This window comes from Melopsittacus undulatus, chromosome 8 (genome assembly GCF_012275295.1).
Source record: "Melopsittacus undulatus isolate bMelUnd1 chromosome 8, bMelUnd1.mat.Z, whole genome shotgun sequence".
Classification (NCBI taxonomy): domain Eukaryota; kingdom Metazoa; phylum Chordata; class Aves; order Psittaciformes; family Psittaculidae; genus Melopsittacus; species Melopsittacus undulatus.
Genome location: NC_047534.1, coordinates 56,927,421 through 56,949,075, shown reverse-complemented (window position 1 = coordinate 56,949,075; position 21,655 = coordinate 56,927,421). Strand labels below are relative to the sequence as shown.

At 39.8% G+C, this 21,655-nt stretch overlaps 1 protein-coding gene across 2 annotated transcripts in view; it reads left to right on the top strand.

The window, feature by feature from the left end:
• The window catches only part of NCKAP1 (NCK associated protein 1), a 55,765-nt gene extending 40,252 nt beyond the window's left edge, over positions 1 to 15,513 (top strand). For both annotated transcript variants that reach the window (XM_034065170.1, XM_034065169.1), the window contains exons 24-31: positions 2,188 to 2,281; positions 3,038 to 3,120; positions 3,577 to 3,657; positions 6,662 to 6,755; positions 8,063 to 8,179; positions 11,532 to 11,641; positions 13,775 to 13,864; positions 14,455 to 15,513. In XM_034065170.1, the coding sequence (XP_033921061.1) occupies positions 2,188 to 2,281; positions 3,038 to 3,120; positions 3,577 to 3,657; positions 6,662 to 6,755; positions 8,063 to 8,179; positions 11,532 to 11,641; positions 13,775 to 13,864; positions 14,455 to 14,571 (786 nt within the window). In that variant the 3' untranslated portion in view covers positions 14,572 to 15,513. The remainder of the gene's footprint in view (positions 1 to 2,187; positions 2,282 to 3,037; positions 3,121 to 3,576; positions 3,658 to 6,661; positions 6,756 to 8,062; positions 8,180 to 11,531; positions 11,642 to 13,774; positions 13,865 to 14,454) is intronic.
• Positions 15,514 to 21,655: the final 6,142 nt, after the last annotated feature.

The window sequence follows — 21,655 nt, the reverse complement described above, 5'->3', positions numbered from 1 at the left end:
TCATCTGTTTGGCTGAGATGCATTTGGCTTAGCAAAAGAGCACTGAGAAACATCTGTGGGAAGAAGGAAGCAACAAGAGGATAGAATAGGGAATTTATTAAGAGTAGGGTTCAACATGCTTGCTTTGCTTCCTGCCATGGGACCAGGTGTTGGTTCTATTTCTGAAGTTTAAGACTGGGGCAGGGAGAGGAAGTTTGCCTCATTTAAATAACTACTCAAACTGTATTCCAGCCCATTCCTTTTAAACCTTAAACTAATATGCTGGTAAAGCTGAAAGCTTGACTCAGTAACAATGTGCGTGGGCTGTTGCCTTTAGTCCTGCATTCTGGAGAGCTTTGTGGGATTTAAATGTGACACATCTGCCAGCTTCTGATGCATCAGTTGGTTTGAAATTGCCCATCTTTATTTCAGTGCACACCAGTCTCACTTTGGATTTCAGCATAGAAGTACATCTTTTGTGTCTGCGTCCACATGTGCGCACATTCTTGGAGGTGGCTAGTTTGCTGCATCTTGTATAGGTTACTTCTATCCTAGCTTCTCACTGAAGACAAAGATGAATGTGGGAAGATAGGATGGATTATGAGTATATTTGAGCATATGGAAACAGCAGGACTGTGATACAATGGATCTGGGAGGTCTGTGCTGTTGGCCAGATTTGCTTTGCGCAGGCTGCTTGACAGGGAGGTGGGAGTAAACATAGACCACCATTACTTTCATAGCAGCATTATAATTGAAGTTGCATTGTTCTTTACTCTTTCTGTAGTCACAGGAATACTTCATCTGAAATTAACTTCCCTGCTTGCAGTTGCTATGTTCTGCCCTGGTTTCAGTGTGGGTTGAAGTGAAGTAAAATAAAACTACTAAAGCAGGTAGAACTATCACAGATCAGACACTCTTGGATCCTTAGCAGTAGGTTCGTGCGGCTATGTCTTGTATTAGATTTTTATATGATACATCCCTAAGTTATGTACCATCCTTATAGTGGACTATGTATTTGATGTACATTAGATTCTTTCTGATCCCTGTTCATTGCTTCTTTTGTGCTGCCTGGTAATTAAGATGTGTGGGAATCCACCTACTTGAAAAAGAAAGCTATTAATAATCACTTTGGAGGATCACCCTCAATCCAGAGTGTCTTGTTTTCTTCCTCCCATCTTTCAGTTCTTTTTTGTTGATACTGTTTAGTATACAAAGCACCAAAATGAAAGGAAACACTTCATTTAATATTGAGAAATACACAAGATACCTACATTTTCTTGACTGCTGGTTGTCATCTAACTAAACAGAGATAATGTTTTCCATTTCTGAAATAGAATACTTTGCATTCAAACTTAAAAATACTTTTTTTGTAAGAATAAAGTACTGTTTCTTGCTTCAGGATGTTTAAAAATACTGCTTGGCACAATGTAAGTGCCTCAGCTAGCAAGAAACCCGTTTTGGATCTGACATTTTATAGATGTGATTATGCAATCTCTGTGATTTACATTTAAATCTGATACATATTTGGAGAATGATCTTAGGAAAGTTATTGCATTTACCCCACGTGGCATGAATGAGAGGAGTTATAAATTGGAAACAGACATGTGTTTTCTTTCGGTCAAACTGACATGAAGTTATTGCACTTGAGTTTAACTGTTACAGGCTAAGGTGTTGGAACTTGAATCAATGTCTTTGGTTTTATTTTACATTAAAGTGGAAGAAAATTTCAAGTAAACTGCACTAAGATGTAACAATCTGACTCTTATGTTCTTAATCCCGTTTTCTAGTTTACCACCATTACATTTCTAATCCTTACAGCATCACTAGTGAAAAGAGCAATCGCGAAGAATGGATTATTTTGTGAATCTGTATATTTATTGAGAGGTATACTTTTCTTATAGAAAACTGAATAGCATGAGGAGATGTTGACTTGTTTCACTGAGCTTCAATCCCTTTAAGAAGTTCTACACATTGTTGAATATAAATACCATGTTCCAAGGGGTATCTGATCCTCTGCATTTCGTTTCAGAGCTTGCTTTTGTGTCAAGTAGTGCCTGGTGATAATACTGTTATTGTAGTCCCATTAGGAAATATCTGTATTCCATGAGTTTGGTTGTCTCTGTGCCAGACTCAAGTATCCTACACTGTTTATTTATCCTTTTAACATGCTGAAATGTATAGCTGACCTGAATCCTTTCTTCTTTATAGAAACTTGTGGTGGAGAATGTTGAAGTTCTCACACAAATGAGGACCAGCTTTGACAAGCCAGACCAGATGGCAGCACTCTTTAAGAGATTATCATGTGGGTAACTAATAGCAGGGTCCTAATAAGGATACAGAATTGGGGTTTTATCTTGCTCTTTGTAAAGAAAATGAGAAAAATTGCTTTCTCTGTATCAGGTATACAGAAACAGCAAGGAAAAAAAAGTGCTATCATATAAACCAGTGCATCTTTTAAAAACTTTCTAGTCTTTTCATATACAGACAAAAATGAGATTTAGTGTTAATTTGTGTTAATTTAATGAGATTTAGCATTAATTAGGGCATTATAGTAGTGGTGAGCTTTGAGTGTGGTTTCGGGGATGATAACATGTAGCTGTAACAGCAGTAATCTGCAAGCCAGGTGCATGGCTGTAGAAAACAAATACAAAACACAGGCTTTTTTGACACAGGTTTCTGTTCTGATTGCAACACAGTGTAAATTATTGCATTCTTTTGAAGGGCTTTAACAGGTAATTAACAAACATTTTAAATTAAAATAATTACTGTAGGCATTTTTGGCCTCAAGAAAAGACAGAACTAATGTTAGCATCCGGTATCATCAGCTGTGTGTAGGGAGGCTCATTCCAGTAAGTGGTTAACAGTGGTCTTCTGAAAATCCCATTGTCAACTCGGCTATAAAAACTTGCTTTAGCACTGTTTGTGTTGGCTCTTTTAAGGAATGCCATTGTTTCAGTACCTTTTTCAGTATTTTGGTGAATGTTTTCTTTCTGGTTTTTGAATTACTGAGCTTGTAAAGATCAACATGTTCTAGTTCACTGTTCTCCTTTCTCTTCAGCTGTTGACAGTGTTCTGAAAAGAATGACGATCATTGGTGTTATCTTGTCTTTTCGGTCCTTGGCACAGGAAGCACTTAGAGATGTAAGAAATAACTGAATACGTTCTGCATAAGTTTCATTGGGTTTAATGGAATGATGGGGTACTTGAAGTTTCACTGTTTAGAAATTCTACCTCTTAAGAGGTTGGCATATGGGTAAAATAGCAATACTCAGTCATAACTGAACTCTAAACTGGAAGTTGGGGATGGGAGAATCTATTTTGTGAGTACTGTTCAGAGAAATGTTACATTAAGACATATGGGTTTTAGTTTGAGCATGCCTCAGTGTTTTCTGTGTTTATACCTTTTAAAAGCTATCATTTCCCTTTGTTTGCAAACAGCTGGATTTTGTGTTTATTAGGCTTTAATGTCATAAATCTAAAATCAAATTAATGTGTAAAATAACTCATTAAAAATCTAGTCCAGTAAGATAATGGTAGTGTCTAACTGATCATTAACATGGGAAGTCTTTTTTCTCATTTTGTGTTCGTCTCTCTTAGGTCTTATCGTACCACATTCCTTTCCTTGTAAGTTCCATCGAGGACTTCAAAGATCACATTCCAAGAGAGACTGACATGAAGGTAATGTTTGGCCTAGAGGGTGATGGGGTCATTTTTGGAGCTTACTGAAAATACTTAAGGGGCAAGACTTACATGCTTAGTGTGAAAAATCAAGCAACAAAGAACACCCTATTGTTCCAAACTGCTAAGTAGTCCTGCATCTGCAGCCTCCTACTGTTCTGGGGAATAAAAGCTAATAACTGATAGGGTAAGCACGAGTCTCTCATTGTGACCACATTTGAAAACCTTGATGGAAAGAATTGAGAACAGAATTTATTATGACTAAGTGATGTAAGAGGACAACACTGAGCTGCTTCCTACTGTGAGCAGCCTAACTGATAAACCCATGCCAGTACATCCCATGGCTCTTGGAGACGTACGCACAGTACTGGCAGCCTAGCTGATTTTTAAGCTGTTATTGTCATTTAGGGCTTATGAAGGTTTGCAGGCTTCTTAATGGTAATGGTGTCATGGCAGTTAGATTTGCAGAAAATGGGTAGTGCATAGAAATTGTGCAACTCTTGATTCACTTCTACAGAAACAAGTTTTAGAAGTCCGCTCTTGAGCGAAGTATGGGGTTTGAGCAGCGGAATATATTGTTATTGCTGAAGGTCAGGTTTGCATGCTGCAGTTTACTCCTGAGGAAAGAAACTGCACTTCTGTTGGGTATGAAGATTCACTAAATAGAAAACATCTTTCCCATTTTTAAAAGCTCAAGTCCATTATTGTAGGCCTCATGATTCAGAAGGTTTGGCAGCCTGTCTGAAAATGAGTCAGAGGTTGCATGAAGAATATAAGTTAGTGAAACTTCATGTGTGCTGTTTCATTCCAAAATATCATCATGTACTCTTTGAAACTTGCAATGCTGATAAATCAGCCATAAATGTTTGATGTCCCAGAAAAGATTGGAATTCATGTAATAGTAGAGGAATTCTGTGGAAATGCAATGGAAAATTAAACTTAGAGGATACTGGCTCATGATAAAAATTGTATAAAAACTATGTAAGTTCCTTTCCACTTCTCAACCTTTCTGTAATTCTCACCTTTAGTTGCAGGGAAAATCACTGGTCACCAAAAAAGCTATCTAATTGTAGATTAAACCATGCTAAGGACTGTTCTCTGCTTTGCAGCACCATCTAGTTGTCTCTGCTTCATGTAGTATCTGGCTGTTGGCCTTCTCTGTGTCTGCTGTAGTTCTGCTGTGATTTCTGAATATACATATTTTGTGTGTGTATGTTTCCTAGTTCCAGGTGTCTCAAATAAATGCATGCAGTGGTACAGACCTCCAGGCTGGTCGCATGATACCAACCACCGATGTCATATCTTGTGGTGTGGCATGATGCCATGCAAGCTTGTTTGAGAGTACGTAGCTTGCTGGATAACATTGGAGGACTGCATGGAGAAGCAGCCAGACCTATGTAATCTTGTCCATAGTGCCTGCTGGGAATACTGGGAACTCTGACATGTGCTGCCTGGCCACACTGCCCAAGTTTTGTTGAGAAGACATCCTGTTGGAAGGGCCAGAGCTGTGCTATGAGCCTGCTAACAGTTAAGCCCTGTGGGCAATCAGCAGCTCATTGAGCTTTCTCCTGGCCGTGTCTCATACAGCAGTACAGTTGTAGGCAACAGAGGCTTCTTTTGGGACAATAAGTCAGGGTTGGGGTTTTTTCCCTTAAATGAAAGCATGTCAACAGACAGATCTTTACCAGGCTTTGTACAATGTACAGCTTACCGGGATAATTGCCCAATAAGATGTAATTGGGCATATTTTAGGACTTAATAACAGTAATTTCCTATACACTGAATTTGCCAAGGGGAGCGTAAATAGCTTTAAAGCTGTTGATGGAATAAATACTTGTTGCAAAATGTTATTTTTATTTTCATATCCAATGAGTATATCTTATGAAATCGTATTTTAGTGTCCCTGAAACTTACGATTTGGGGTAACTGGTGAAATGGGGGTTTCTTCTTTTGTTTACTTGGGGGTTTTAATATTAAATTGTTGGGATGTCTACCAGGCTTTTAGAAACAGGCTTGCATTTGTTCCACTCTTGCTCATCAACCACTTCGTTGTGAATTAGCTCCTGTCCAGATGCGTTGTAACTCTTTTAATGCAGGACTGTATCCAGGCTAATAGTATATACCCTGCTGATGGCATAGCACTTACTAAACAATACTGTGTGCTTTTCAGATCAGAACTTGTCCTTGAGTAGCCAGGCTAAAGCACACAGATAAAGTTAGTCTGCACAATGTCTCCTATGTGCAGCTGATAGAGCTATATGTGATGATTTATGGGCAAAGTGTCACACATCTCAAATACAAGACACATTGCTTATGTTCCCTTTAGTCTTTTGTAATTGGTGTGAAGTTGCTTTTTCAGAAATTCTGCTGATCTATAGCTTCAGGTACATTGTCCACAATGTAAATTGGGAAAAGAGAACTGTGTGGAACATTTGTTAATAGCAGTAAAAGATACAGCCTGTGATGCGCTGTGGAAAATGGAATATATTTCAAGATGTTATTGTTAGGGCCACGTAGAGTCTAATTCTTGGCACTTGGAAATCCTGGACACTGAATCTATATGAAATTTGAATGTTGTAAGATTTCTGCCTCACTTTTCCACCAGATTGACTTTTGGCTTTTGTCTAGAACTGCTGTATTTGCAGATGTTAGCTGATACTGTAGATCTAGTAAAGAAAATGTTAGTTTCTTTTGAACAGTAAAGAAAGATGTAGAAACGTCTGATTTGAAGTCAGGATGTTTGCTTTGGAGGTAATGTTGAAAATTATACAAGCTTTGTTTGGCTTGACAAAAAGAAAATGTAATACAGTGCTTGAAGTACCGACCCAGCTGTTCAATGTAGGTTAGAAACAGCCAAAATCTAGAGTCTCTTTACCTTCATATAGCCAAGCCTCTGCAATTCCTCTGTGCCTCAGACACTAGCATGAGCATTTTAAACACGACAGATTCATCACGTCTACACAAAGGCATTCAGTGTTGTACTTACCTTTCTTATGGTCCTCAGGTGGCAATGAATGTATATGAACTGTCATCAGCTGCTGGATTGCCTTGTGAGATCGATCCTGCCTTGGTCGTAGCACTGTCTTCCCAAAAATCAGGTAAGAAGTTCCAAATTAAAAAACGTAAGTGTTACAATAGGGGAATAAAGAAAATAATGCACTAAGGCACAGAAGTTTCAGGTGCTGGGAGGAGACATCTGTATCTTGAGTTCTTTATGTTCCTTTAGACTTTATAAATAGCAGAACATGATTTGTGCCTGCTGCTTACTGATGTGTTAGCTTGAGGATCTTCTCAAACACATCCAAATTAACTTGACCTAGAAATACATAACAGGTACATGTTGAAGTTGTTCAGTAGCTAATGGTGGAAACTGCTGTGATCTAAGGACATCTAATGTTCTAACATGTATAGTGCTTCCTCACTTGATTGAAAGCACCACTGTCTGGCAGGTTTGAAGGCATGAGTTAAGACTCTTAAGTGCTCTTTGGCAGTCTTCAGCTTTTTTTACTTTACTGCCTTTTTTTTTCCACTGTGTGTAATGGAAAGTTAATGTTATTATCAGATCATGAATGTTGTTTTTTCTTGCTTTAATAGCAGTTCTTTTGGGAGCAGAAAACACTGCTAATTTCAAGCAGCATATTAATATTCAAACTTAAATGTCAAGCACAATTTCTTTGTGTACTCAAAAAAAGTGTATTTTGTATACATTGTGTGCATAATATAAGTAGGTGTCTCTTTGTAAGATAACTAGAATCTGAAATGGCATTTTAAATAGATTATTTTCACTGTGGTTTAGCTGTGAAATGTTTAAGCTGTCTGAAAAAGGGAATTCCTGTGTATTTTCATAGTGGGTTATGATCTCCTATTTTGATTCTTACCTTTGCAGTTTGAGGTATTTGGTTTTTAGTAACTCAGTTTATACAGATAAGAGTACTGTATTTCACCAACTGTTGACTTTTTCTGAAAGTACTCATGCTTGTGCATGGTGATGCTGCTGCTCTTGAAAACACACAGTTTTAGTGTGAATTGAGGCGAGTGCATATCACCTTCTGCTCATGTACCAATGAGAATGCCAGAGTAATGCTCACCTCAGAGCACATAAATAAATACCATTCTGCTCAGCCTATTAAAATCTCAGTAACTAAATGGTTAGAAGTGCTAGGGTGGCAGCAGCTTGCCTTCATTCTTACAGATAGCAAACTGGAAAGTTTTAGTGGTCTACCTTGTGTCTTTTGGCAAGACTGATACAGTATTCCTCCTTTCACAGTACAAGCACCGAGTTTGTTGTTCTTGGGTTTAAATTTCAGTTTTGTCAAAATTTTGCATTCTTAACTTCGTGCAGTTGAAAGGAAATACTGCAAGATTCCTTTTTTAATTACAGAGCTTTACTGGTTTTGTGTTTCAGAAAACATTAGTCCAGAAGAAGAATATAAGATTGCTTGCCTTCTCATGGTCTTCGTGGCGGTCTCCTTGCCGACTTTGGCTAGTAATGTGATGTCTCAATATAGCCCTGCCATTGAAGGTAATGTGGAGTCAGCTACACATTTGCTGTGATGGTTCCTTCATAATAGTTGTGGTAGTTTCTTGAATACGTTTGCTTTAAATATTATGTTTTGTAGCGAGTAAAATGTAACAGCAAGTTAAATTAGCCCTTATCCAGGAAAGTTTGTCTGAAAGCTACTTTAAAAAGCATTTACTCAACTCTTATTTAAGGTAACTTTAGATGAAAACAAGTCTTCCACTTGAAATGATAGGAACAGTCAAAAAACTGTAGAGGGCAGTCTCATCCCAGCCTGTGGAATGCTGGAGTATACATTCCACACGAATTAGTGTGAGACTTACTGTGTAATAGTGGAGATGTTTGAGTAATCTTTACATTGGCTTTGGGCCAGTCATACAAGGAATCTTTTCTATATTTAATACACTGTTCGTATTAGTAAGCATAAATGTTTTAAAACAGAATCTGGAAGGTGAAAGCTGCATATAACAGAGTTATACCCCAAGAGGAGGTCAACCTCCTTATTAAAAATAAAACCTTTGCCTCAAGGAAATTCTTTGCATATAATCCACAAGAAAAAGTTCCCTTTCAGACAAAATTAAGTTGAAAAAAAGGGCTGACAAACCTGTTCCAACGCATACAAAAGTCACCTTTCAGATGTCCAAGCTATTTGCTTTATAATGTGTATCATGGCTTGCATAAAAGACCATGTTTATTCTGCATCCATTTACTGGGTACAGCATGGCTTTTTCTGCTCCTTTTTTTTTTCTTCAGGTTGCATTATTTTTAATCAAAATTTAGCTCTCAAAGAATGTTTGAACTTCTGAAAATGTTAAGCACCAGAACTCCTGAAAGCCTTCTGTGTCACTTGGTGTAATATGCAAAGCATTTTTTGAGAGACCCAAGATTGCTTTCTTAAATGGAGGTTAATTGTATTCTCCACTTTGAGAGATTAGGGATCTGTTAACTCCAAATTAACTTGGTTTAAAACCATATCTCTTAAATACTACTGCTTCATAGTTTTGTAAAATAAATCTCCTGGAAGCACTTTGTGGCACCAGTTTCTCCTTCAGAAGCATCTTACCTACTGCAGAGTCTCAAAACTGGCTGGGGGGACAGTACTAAAGGTTTATAGCAATGATTACATTTTCACATTCAGCCCTCCACACCTCACATGAGTAAGGTTCTCCATTAGGTAAGAACTCATGCAGGCTTGTCTCCCTCGAGCTTCCCTCTCTTCCAAAGACCATCTTAGTCCTCAGGTTCTTAGCAGGCTGAAACAACATATAGTTCTTCTGTCTGTTTTGTATCATGTAGCTTAAATATTCCAGTTTCTGTGGTTTTATTTACATGCAGTAACTTAACATGAAGTCAGGTAAAGCCTTGGTTTTGAGTGGGTTCTTAAAGTACAGTTGTTAAGATCTCAAAACTGTGACTGGAGAGAAATAACATCTAGAACTCAAATAAGCCTGGGTTAGGAGCTGCTACTGGTTTTATGACATGTGGCCTCTGTATTATGGAATTCTTTCCGGAGTGGGCTCTTTTCTATTGAGAGGAAAGCGTCTGGCAAAAGGAATACATGAAATCTGTTCACTCTATAAAACTAACTGAACAGACAGGATAGACCTTGTCACTCTTGCCTGCCTTGCATAAAACTACTTTTTCTTGTGTTCTGCCCTTATTGTAGAACACTTGGCTTTAGATGCTTAATATAGATGCTGTTTCCAGAATGAGAACTTCATAAATGCTGCTTGTTATGAAGTAAATTCCCTGGAGAAATCCTGAATTTATCCATGAACAAGTCACAGATTTGAAGAAGTTTCAGCCTTCTAATCTGGCAAGCATACCTCCCAAATACAAACAGTTCTTGGACAGCTTCAGCAATGTCTGTGTTCTCTCTGCCTACTTCAAGATTAAGCCTGTTTCTTCTACTAACTCCAGATAAAGGCTTATAGACTCTTTCATTCCCAGTAAGAAATCTGAACTGCTAGTCAAATGTCAGGCTAGAGGACTAATTTGTTGTCTAGAGGCTAGAATATAACCTTGGTCTGCAAGAGACACAGTCGTTTCTAAATACTTGAAACCTGTTGGAAGACAACAGGAACTTTAGCTGGATTCCCTTGCAGACTACAGTCTGAGACATACAAATGAAGTCACTTTAAAAAAGCCAGCCACTTCAAAACCAAATCTAAATCAGCAGAATTAATCACTACAAGTGTTCTTGACTGAGGTGGAAGGGAAGGGATGCTGTGATTCTTTCTTGGACTAGCACATTCATGCAGCAATATTTAATTAAAAATAGGAGATGGAATAGGAGTATCAACTGGTGGGGGGAAGAAGGGAGGCTGCTGGTGGAGATCCACAGGGATCTTCATTGGGACCAATCAGCATATTCATAGGCAGCTGGAACAGGGGCTGAACAGTGAGGTGAGAAAATTGTGGTGTCATGCAAAGTTACTGAGGGTATTAGAGGGGTGAAGAGCTGCAGGTAGCTATTATGATGCTGAGTAAATTGGGCATTAAAATGACAGAAAAAAGTAGTTTTCAGTAACAATAGTGATCGTTTTTCATGTGTAGAGCGATGGGGTCTAGCTGACCTTGTTGTTCAAGTGGGATTTTGGAGTTCAGGTAAATGCCTGAATGAAAAAGAGTTCAGTGCTCAGAATACTTGTGTTGCTTGTATGCGTGAATACTTGTTTGCTCCTTCAGAGACCACCTTTCTTCCATATGCTAGCACTATTGCAAGCTACTTGCCCAGGTATTTATTAGGTTTGTTGTAAAGTGGTAGATTTGACTTAACTGCCTGGAAGAGTTACGTGCTGAGGAGCGGTTCTGCTCTCTTTGACAGCTGGTATAATCTAATCATCTGCCAGGCCTCTGAAGCGTGGGTGAACTTTAGGCAAGATGTTATGCATGGCAATGAGCAATTCAACAGTTTTGTTCTGTAGGTGTCTTGGGTGAATGTTGTCTGGGCATCATGCCATGTTCATCTGCACAGAGGAAGCAAAAATAGCCAACTTAGCTTGGAAAAGTCCTGCTTGCCACGTGGCTTTTTAGCCTAGTCAAGCAGTAGTACTCTCAAGTTCTGTAGGAAACAAATAAACCTCCTAGATACTATTTTTCCTAATTTCTAAAAGCCACAGGGATCTTTGTCAGGTTGGTGTGACCGTTACAGCATTCAGAAGGGAGATCTGTACTTCTGGTAGCTTAACTGTTGCCAAGTTCAGGGTGAAAGAGTACTTTGCTCCTGTTGTGTAAGATGCTAAACATTTATCTTTCATTGTGACAAGTTCATTTACTTTTCGGTGATGTTTTCCAAAGCATACTGTTACTTTCAAGCATAATGCTGAGGTAATTTGTATATGTTTTTGTTCAGGGCATTGCAACAACATTCATTGCTTGGCAAAAGCTATCAACCAGATTGCTGCAGCGTTATTTACCATCCACAAGGGAAGCATTGAAGACCGTCTGAAGGAATTTTTGGCTGTATGTATAACTTCATTTCTAGAGCTACCCTGTCCAAAAAGAGGGGAACAAACTCTCACCCCCTAATGCCCCTCAATCCATACATAATCTGTCATGGAATTATCCATCTGTTTGTCATGGCAAATGTTAGCTTTACAGTGGCAATCAGCCATGAGTAATCTTAATCACAAAGGCATACTATAAAGATTTAGATTAGCATGAATGATTATTAATTAACCAGCATTTGCTCCAATAGCAGTACTGCTTCATAATGTTTGTCATGTTAGTTTCCTGTTGTTATAGATGGCAGAGAAACTAAAGTTATTGTATAATACAGTGTTAATTTTTGACTAGGAGAAAATCAGGTGTGGGTAAGCTTTTGGTCTGGCAACAGGGTAAAATTCATATCTTAACAAGAAAAGTATCTGTTGACTTTAGGAAGTATTTGAAATTCAAGCAGAAAATGTAATGCTAATTTAGGACACAATGCAGGCGATGTCATATAAATCTGCGCTTGGTGCACAAGAGAGAAGCATATTACTAATGCAGGTCAATATGTAGATTAAATTGAGTAGCAGTCCTTTAGCAATGGTCAGCTGTGTGATGTTGGAAGGTAACAGCAGCTAATCAGTACAAGTGTTGTTATTTTAATATAATCTTTAGTATTTTAGCCTCTTACATTATATGGTCCTTGACTGGAAAAAGAAATGTACAGTGGGTTGGACTGATTCACTATTTCAAGGAAGGTAACTCCAAAGTGGTGCTTGAGTTTGTACCTTTTGACATGTCTGCCCTTCTGAAACAGTAACTCTCTGATAGCAGGGTGTTATGGGGATACTTGGAAAGAGGAATCTGTATGCTTCAGAGGAAGTTAAAAATCAAAGCTGCTGAAATCCTTAGGAAAGAAAAAATCAAAACCGTTTATGTGGTGGTGATGCATTTGCAATATGTTTTTGTGTGCTGCTGGTAGAAACAGAGGTTTTCAAGTGGCTCTTAATTGGTCAGTATTCAAAGGGACACTAAAGGCTAAAAGAGCAGCTTCACTTGAATTTCTAATGCTCCATCCCTGGCAGTGTTCAAGACCAGGTTGAATGAAGCCTTGGGTGATATGGTTTAGTGTGAAGTGTCCCTGCCCATGGCAGGGGGGTTGGAACTGGATGATCTTAAGGTCCTTTCCAACCCTAACTATTCTATGATCTTGAGTGATTCTTGATTTTTGCTGTTTGGCCTTGAAATGTGAAAAATATCACCTCCCTCTTCATTTTAGATGCCTTACACACTGAAGAGGGTGGGATAATGGCAATTTTCTGTCCCTAGAAGTCACAGAAGGACATTTTTCCTTTTTCCTTTTTTTTTTCTTCTACTTAAAAGGCTCCTTCACTCACTGCATTTTGTAAAAAAGAAAAAACCTTTTGCCATTGACCTTGTCTAATGCAGCTTCTGGCTGTAAAGGATGAAAGAGAAATGGTTGTGTCAAGTTGCCTGCAGTTGACAAGTGAAGGAAACCAGTATAGATCCATGTGATTTAAACACTTTTGGTATGAGGTTTGCATTTTTCAGTGTTTACGAATGGTTTCAGGCCACTGTTTTACTGCACAGACCGTGACTTGATCCTTTGGGTATTTTGTTAATCTTTCTTTTCTAGCACCTTTTATATATCACTGTTAGTCTGAAATTAAAATGTGTCTCAGGAGGAAAATGTACTACAGGAGATGATCAGCATTCCTGTCAGAGTTAATTACATACAGAAAAAACCTTATATCTGCAAATGACCTAGTTTACCATATTCTGTCACCCTGAACTTGCAAATACCTAAGTACGTGTTAGCAGGTTCTAGAATATCTCCTAAAATTAGTATTTGTAGGGTTGCATACGGTCGGATAGAATACTATTCATTACGTTTAGGATGACATTCCTTCAATTGAAAATGCAGCACTACTAGAAATAAACAAAAATAGCTCACTGAGACTAAAGCCTGGTGATTGTTCATGTGCTCAGGCTTACTGTCCTTGAGTGTTGCTAGTACAACTCAGCATCCAGTGGCTGGGATATTGGTTTCTTTAGAAAGTGTGTGTGTGCGTGTGTGTAACAAAACAACAGAAACTGATCAACACATTGTTTTATTTATCCCTTTAAAATACACTTTTCCTGTAGCTTGCATCATCTAGTCTACTGAAGATTGGCCAGGAGACGGACAAAACTACTACAAGGAACAGAGAATCTGTTTACCTACTACTAGACATGGTAAGTGTTTGTTTTACTTGTGTTACTAACTGAAGGAGCAGGCTCTGCATTGAGTCATTTAACAAGGGGGGATTGGGCATCACCTTGGTTGTTGTAGCTCATGGACCAGGAGAAATAATTGTTCATGTAATTCTTCCCAGCATTCTAATGTCAGAATTAGTGTCTTTAATTCCCCCAACACAGGCATGCATTCAAGCCTTTGTTGCTTAGAACATTATGTCACATTGTTCAGACCCATTTTCATTGTTCCCTTACTACATACAATATTAAGATGAAATTTCACATACAGGAAGCACTGTTCAGAGTGTGTGAGAGAGAAACCTCTCTGTTCTGAGGTTTTCCTTTCAGTATTCTCTATCTTCTGGAAATGGCAGAAGTGCTGTCTATGCAGGAAAGCTAGATGACTGGCTTTGTGAAGCACTGAGTTTGTAGCACTGTGTTTCTCCCCAGCATTTAAACTTTGTGTTATTTCTTTTTGCTGTGAAACATGAGTGGTGTGGTGCAGACCAGAAGTATCTACATGAAATAGATTAGCAGCAGCAGGCAGTGGATGGTGTTCTGCAAAACCTTGTATTTCTGGTGTGTTTCAGATCGTGCAGGAGTCTCCCTTCCTGACAATGGATCTCTTGGAGTCCTGTTTCCCTTACGTCTTGCTGAGAAATGCATACCATGCTGTCTACAAACAAAGTGTCACATCCTCTGCTTAAGGATCTACTTAGTGGAGATAAGACATAGCACGCATCTGTGTGGCCTCAGTTTTATCTGTAAACTGTGGAGCTATTTTACTTCATGGCCTGATGAACAGTTTTGTGGATTATAAACTTTTTTCCATAAAGTTGTATTTCTGAGCAGTGGTTTCTTATGGTTGTACTGCAGAATATAAGCTTGGTTGATTTTAGGTTGCACATTCATGGAAAATCTCTTTTCTCACGACTTTTATTTTATTTTTTAACTTTAGAGCATCAGTTATGTTTAAAAGATACTACTTCTGCTCTATGTTTTTGATATTGATCATGCAAAACAAGAATTGCTTGTTTATTTCCCAGAAGAAAAATGTATTTAGTGATTATTTTAGATAGTGTAGCTTTCATCTGTGTGTAAATTATTTCATATAGGGAGAGTTATAATCTTGTACCTATTGTTCCTATTGAAAACAAATATTGGATGTGCATTTCTGTGAAGTAATTACAGCATTTCTAGCTTTATTTTGAAACCTTCACCCATCTACGTACTGACACTGTCTAACATTACAAATGTTCTAGGACTGCTTATCCTCCCGACAGATCCTCTCCCAATACTCTTAAACAACAGCAAGTGGTGTTGTTTGTATAAAGCATAGTGGATTTTTTTTTAACTAACTTCTGTGGTGCCCTGTTGGCATTAACACTACCATTGTACCCTGCTGTATAATAAACATTCTTACACAGTTATCACATGTTGATAAAATGTTAGCCCTTAACCACTTTTTATATGTTTTAAACTTTTGAAATCCAAGTGTACCTTCCATAACATACAATAAACACTAGACTGTATTATCTGTAGGTGAATTATTTTTAATATAAATGTTATCCTAGTATTTTAAGCTTAAACTGTACTGTTCATTGATTTCTATCTCACAGTTCATTAAATATCAATCCTTAGAGCTTTTATGCGAAGGCTTCTTTTAATCCTTCCCCTTTTGGCTTCTGCAGTAGTGAATCTTGTAAAAAGTTGGAAGAAGGAGCTAAAAACAATGTAAAAAGTGACAGTTTAGTGCCATTGTTCTTTGAATCTTAATTTTGCATAATAAAGCGAGAAAAAGCATTTATACAGTACGTGGTGATGCCAGTTGTACCCATAGAAATAAGCATATTGTTAAAGTATAAAACTGGAAACGATCATAAAACAGGAGAGTGTTGCTAAAACCGTAACATCAGGCATTCCTGACGCAGATGTACAATAGGCCCTTTTCTGTCAGTGGTGCAAATTGGCATGCAGGAGAGCATTGGCTCATTTAGCCTGAAAGCTGACCAGATGGTTGTGCTCTTTAATCCCTAGCATATAAAAGCAGTGTGTTTCTCAACAGGCTCTGGACATTGTATAGAGCTCCTGTTCTTGATGCAACTTCTGTGCATGCTGGTAACTTTTTCTGTTATGAAAGAGCTGTAGTGTGCTCAGTTACAATAGCTTCCTCTGTCCAGAGGAAGAAAGCACTGGAATAAAAGTGTCCTAAGGAAGTAAGACAGTACATCTATATTTTTCCTAATTAATGCATTTTATGTTCTAACCATGGAGTTGTTTTTGAATTGATAATTTTGTACTATAACAAACAAGTTTGCTCATAAAGAAGTTAGGTCAAAAGCAAGATTTGAGAGTTCTATTCTGTAATATTTATGATTTAATACATTCAAATGTCTTGGTTTTAATTAAGATTTTGGTTGTAATGTATCCTTTTGTGGAAAAAATAATGCCTATATCAGGACTGACTCTTGAAAAACTCAGCTTTCAGAAATAGCCTACTTTGTGTCTTTAATCTAAGTACAAAGCAGTTGTGTTTGGTCATTGACCTCAGGGCCCTGTCAGCTTTCCACTGTCTGAGCTATCACTGCACTAAGCCTAGAAAATAGGTGATCTCTGACAAACAGTGTAGAGTATCTGCAAGAAGCTGCTTCTAACACAGATGAGGTTAGTCATGAACCCTTTAGATGCAGTAGTTCCTGCAGATCTCTGACATGGTTTTTGCCATGCAGCCTGGCACACAAATGCCTTAAGATGATGCCTTTCTAAACCACCCTTCCTGCAAGAACTGGGAGCACGCTCAGCACTGAACCAGGAAATGGGGCGAATTGGGTGGACTCCTCCATGTCTTGGTTGGGTTTTAGAAGGGGGTTTGGGTAGAGGTGGAAGCGTGGCCTTGCTTCTTGTTCTCTGCTGTATTTCTGTTGTTTCTGGTTTCAGCTGAGCTACTACAGAGCTCTTTAGGGTTCAGCCCATCAAACAGTGTCCTCAAGTCAAACCTGTGTCCATGCACTACACAAACTGTAATAAGTCTTCTAAACCAAGTTTGTTGGGGAAGAAGGTAGAGAAGGAATTCTGCCCCTAGAGCCAGCAACACCATGTCCATGAGTTAGTTCAATGCTGGCATGGTGTATTGAGTCATCTCAGGTGGCCTTTGGTGCTTTTCCAGAAGTGTTTGTAATTCCTGGAGCATGAAGCACAGGCGGCTGAGCTGGGCCCATATGGAGACACTTTGGATCAAATGTGTACCCGTGGGGGAGAGCTCTGCCTCATCTGAGGAGAGCATGGAAGAAGAATGTCCTGTTGCTGCCCAGAAAGCTGTTTTTATAGCTTAAAAAGATGTGTGCATCAGGACAAAATATTACCAATGAAAACAAGGGCTACTCTTAATACTTTGTTGCTGTAGCTATTTGTTCTGTAGATATGAAAAGGAGTTGGAAACCAGACTGGAGACTCTTGGATTAGACTGGCTTTGATGCACTGGGGAATGGCATTCTCCCCAGGAAATGTTGACATGAGGCTGGTGATTTGAGGAAAGATAGGAGCCTTCAGCAGGTCATCGTGGGCTCGTATGACCAGAGCTTATCCATTCCAGAGTCAAGAACTCCTGACAGTAAGTATGCTTGCCTCTGAACTGTCTTTGTGCCAGAAGTTTCCCTGGTCCTGGGATGCAGCATTTGTGTTTCAGACTGAAATGCTCTCAGTTACTTACCAGTAACTGTTAAACTCTGTCAGTTCAGCTGTGTCTGAACTAAGGCTGTAATGGTTTTTGGTGAAAGGTTCCATCAAGCAGCAGCAAACTCACAGCAAACATCTTTTAACTGTAATACACTTCAGATACCACATAAGTGATTTAAGGTAGTTGCATTCACTTAAGGACTGAACGAATACAGGGAAACTGCTTTTGTTTCAGTCCTCAGCCCCAAAACACCAACACAGCTGGCTGTGCAGAGCAAGGTAACTTAAAGACAGCCACATGTTTGGTTTCATGGATAAGGACCACACTTTTCTGGTTGTCAAATAACCAGTTTTCAGAAATACTGAAGTTCTGGTTTTCTTTGTTTCAAGTGTATTTTTGAATCATTTCTGATAAAGGTAAATCCTCCCCTGAAATAACAAATCTTCACTTGAACTGACCCATTCTTGTAAACTTTTGTTCTTTATCATGCTGTAAAGTCTGTAAGTACTTGTACTATCACAGAACCAAATGGAAATGGCCTCCTGACCTGTGTCCAAAACCATATTCATTTGCTGTTAGTCGTGCTGTTCCTAGTGCTACTAGGTCAAAATGACCTGTTCCCTGGATATAGTGTCAGTGTGTCTTACACAGTTCTGTAATAGGGAATACTGGTATTAGAATGAAAAGCATGTGATGAATTTACCGTAACACAAAGGGATTTGAGCAGTTTGAGGTGAATTCAATGGAGCCAATGCGGAGGATGGAAGACTTGGAAAGAGCAGCATTATTTCTAAATAAAAGTTGAATTATAATGTAAGTAATCAGGACACAACAGAACAACAAGGAAACCATTCCTTGCACAGGAGAAGTAAAACCAAGAATGTACTGTAAATTACTTTTGTGCTAATTATGGTGGCCTTCTATGATGGGGCTATGGAACTGATGGACAGGGGCAGAGCAGCTGATGTCACTGACCTGGACCTGTGCAAAGCATTTGACACTGTCCCAGACGACATCCTTGTCTCTAAATTGGAGAGACATCAGTTTGATAGGTGGAGCACTCGGTGGATAAAGAACTGGCTGGATGGCTGCACACAAAGAGTTGTGGTCAATGGTTCAATGTCCAGCTGGAGACCAGTAACGAGTGGTGTCCCTCAGGGACTGGTGTTGGGACCTGTCTTGTTTAACACCTTTGTTGGTGACATGGACAATGGAATTGAGTGTGCCCTCAGCAAGTTTGCTGATGGCACCAAGCTGTGTGGTTCTGTTGATACACTGGAGGGAAGGAATGCCATCCAGAGGGACCTTGACACACTTGTGAGGTGAGCTGATTCCAACCTCATGAAGTTTAACCATGCCAAGTGCAAGGTCCTACACTTGGGTATATGAGGACAGGCTGAGAAAGTTGGGGCTGTTCAGCCTGGAGAAGAGAAGCTGTGTGGAGACCTCATAGCAACCTTCCAGTATCTGAAGGGGGCTACAAAGATACTGGAGGGGGACTCTTCATCAGGAACTGTAGCAATCGGACAAGGGGTGATGGGTTCAGACTGAAACAGAGGAGATTTAGGTTAGATATAAGGAAAGAAGCTGTTCCCTGTGAGGGTGCTGAGGCGCTGGCACAGGGTGCCCAGAGAAGCTGTGGCTGCCCCATCCCTGGCAGTGCTCAAGGCCAGGTTGGACACAGGGGTTGGAGCAGCTGCTCCAGTGGAAGGGGTCCCTGCCTGTGGCAGGGGTTGGAGCTGGAGGAGCTTTAAGGTCCCTTCCAACACAAACCAGTCTGGGATTCTCCAAGGGACAAAGTAACTGAGTTCCAGAAAAAAGAAACCAACCAACAACTGACACTGCCACTTGAGAACTAAAACTAAACAGAAGTCAGCCCACAGTGATAAGGTAATAGCAGCTTTCCAGTACCTGAAGGGGGCTATAGGGATGCTGGGGAGGGACTCTTCATTAGGGACTGTAGTGATAGGACAAGGGGTAACAGGTTCAGATTTAAACAGGGGAAGTTTAGATAAGATATAAAGAGGAAGTTCTTCACTGTTAGGGTGCTGAGGCACTGGAATGGGTTGCCCAGGGAGGTTGTGAATGCTCCATCCCTGGTGGTGTTCAAGGCCAGGTTGGATGAAGCCTTGGGTGATATGGTTTAGTGTGAGGTGTCCCTGCCCATGGCAGGGGTTGGAACTGGATGATCTTAAGGTCCTTTCCAACCCTAACTATTCTGTGATTCTATCTGCTTATAGACCACCAGCGCTTCCTTAATTTTGGGGCACCTTTTTGTACTTATTTTTATATATATACATTTCTATACCTACACCTTACAGGAGTAATAATAAAGTGGCAAAATCCAAAGTCAGCAACTCTGCCCAAATTTAAAGCTTTCCAGTAAATCAGAAACAAGGCAAGAACCTGAGATGTGAGGTTAAAAACTGGCACTGGGGAGCTCCTCATCTGGAAAGCATCACTGTCTGTGCGTGGTTCCTGCTGCATGGCTCTGATGGAGCAAGTGAGGCATGCACCCCGAGCAGCTGGAATCTGGACTGGGAAGAGTTAAATCCTTCCCTCTGTGTGTGTGTGACTTCAAGTGGGATTGTTTTTACAGGGTTTGATTCCAGGGTTTTCAGCTGCTGTTTTTGTGGCTCCAGGTGGGAGCAGAAGCCCTCAGGAAAGGTGATGTTTCTCTTCCGTTATGGCTGAGGTTCCCCTACAGAGCCCTTTGTGATCCCACCAGTAACTGCTAAAAACAGGAGTCAGAAACATACGAGCCGTGTTGGCTTCTATTTATAGGTAATGGTTGCTCCTAGGGCATGTCAAACCTAATCAACTCCCACCACAGTCAGGGGTAGGACTGAGCTTCAGCACCTGGCAATATTAGGTGTTCCTGTAAGAACTCGGCTGTTTGTGCAGGGCTTATTTTTAGGCATGGGTGTGATTTGGTGCTAATAGTGCTAATAAATGTGGGTAAGTGGGAGCGAGGGCAGGCTTGGGCTGTGCAATGGGAGAGGCTGTAAATCTGAAACAGTCAAGTTATGGTTTAACAAAATTAAACTCGGGGTGGTTATGGCCTCTAAGCTGAGCATCTCAGATTATTCTTGCAGGGCTCAGACTAGAAATGCTGTGTAATGTATATGGTATTATAGAGCTTTGCAGGGGTTGTGGGCTTCTTTTGCCTTAATGCTCCATCTGGAGGCAATTATAACTCAGAGAGGGTTCAGTGGATTCTGTTGTGCATGAATGGCCCACAGTGAGAGTGAAGGATGTCAGTTTTGTTCCTGCATGGTTACCCCAATACAGTGTAATAATTTGTCGCATTAGAATAGCAAATTGAATGCCTGCTTAAATGGAACACCTGTACATAGTGCTACCATGGAGGCTAGCTCCCAGTCAGCAATACCTGAGCATCAATACTGCGATGCAGCAGCAGGTCCGCCCCTACAAGCACCAGAGCTGCCATCAGGACATCAATTACATCTCAGTCAGTACAACTGAGTGACTGTAGATCACTGTCCATCTCTGCACTGGGAAATTGCTGTAGTAACACAGAGGAACGGTGGAATTAAGTGGAAATAGAGCCACTTTGCTCTGAAACACAGTTTTAGGTCCTGCTCTCTCATGGGCTTATCCGTGGTCGCACACTTGGCTCCAGCATGGCTTCGTGCACAGCTTCTGACTTAAATGGGAAGAGAGCTGCATAGATGATGCTAAGCACAAGTACTTCTGCTTTTCCGCACTTGGAAATGTGAAAACATAGTTCTGAATGGGATCACAGCTGTAGGCAATTCCTCTACAAAGAAGAGAGAATTACAAGGGACATGTTAATCAGATGAATTAAAGATTAGAAACAATAAAAAGCTCTCTGATATGAATCCTGACTTTGGTGCAATGCTCATGGATTTAGCAGCTGTAAGTTATAGATAGAAATATTCCCTCTGCATTTAAGATGTGCTCTTCCAGAGGAAAAGATGGAAGTTCCATCCATGGCTGTTGCTTGACTGCACTTACTGCATCCTAAACCAAGGGATGAGGAAAGTTGTGGACATCCTGATCTCAGCTAAACAAGAAACAGGAACGTTTCTCTTCCACTATCATCACCTGTGCTCAGATTTGCACAATCTATT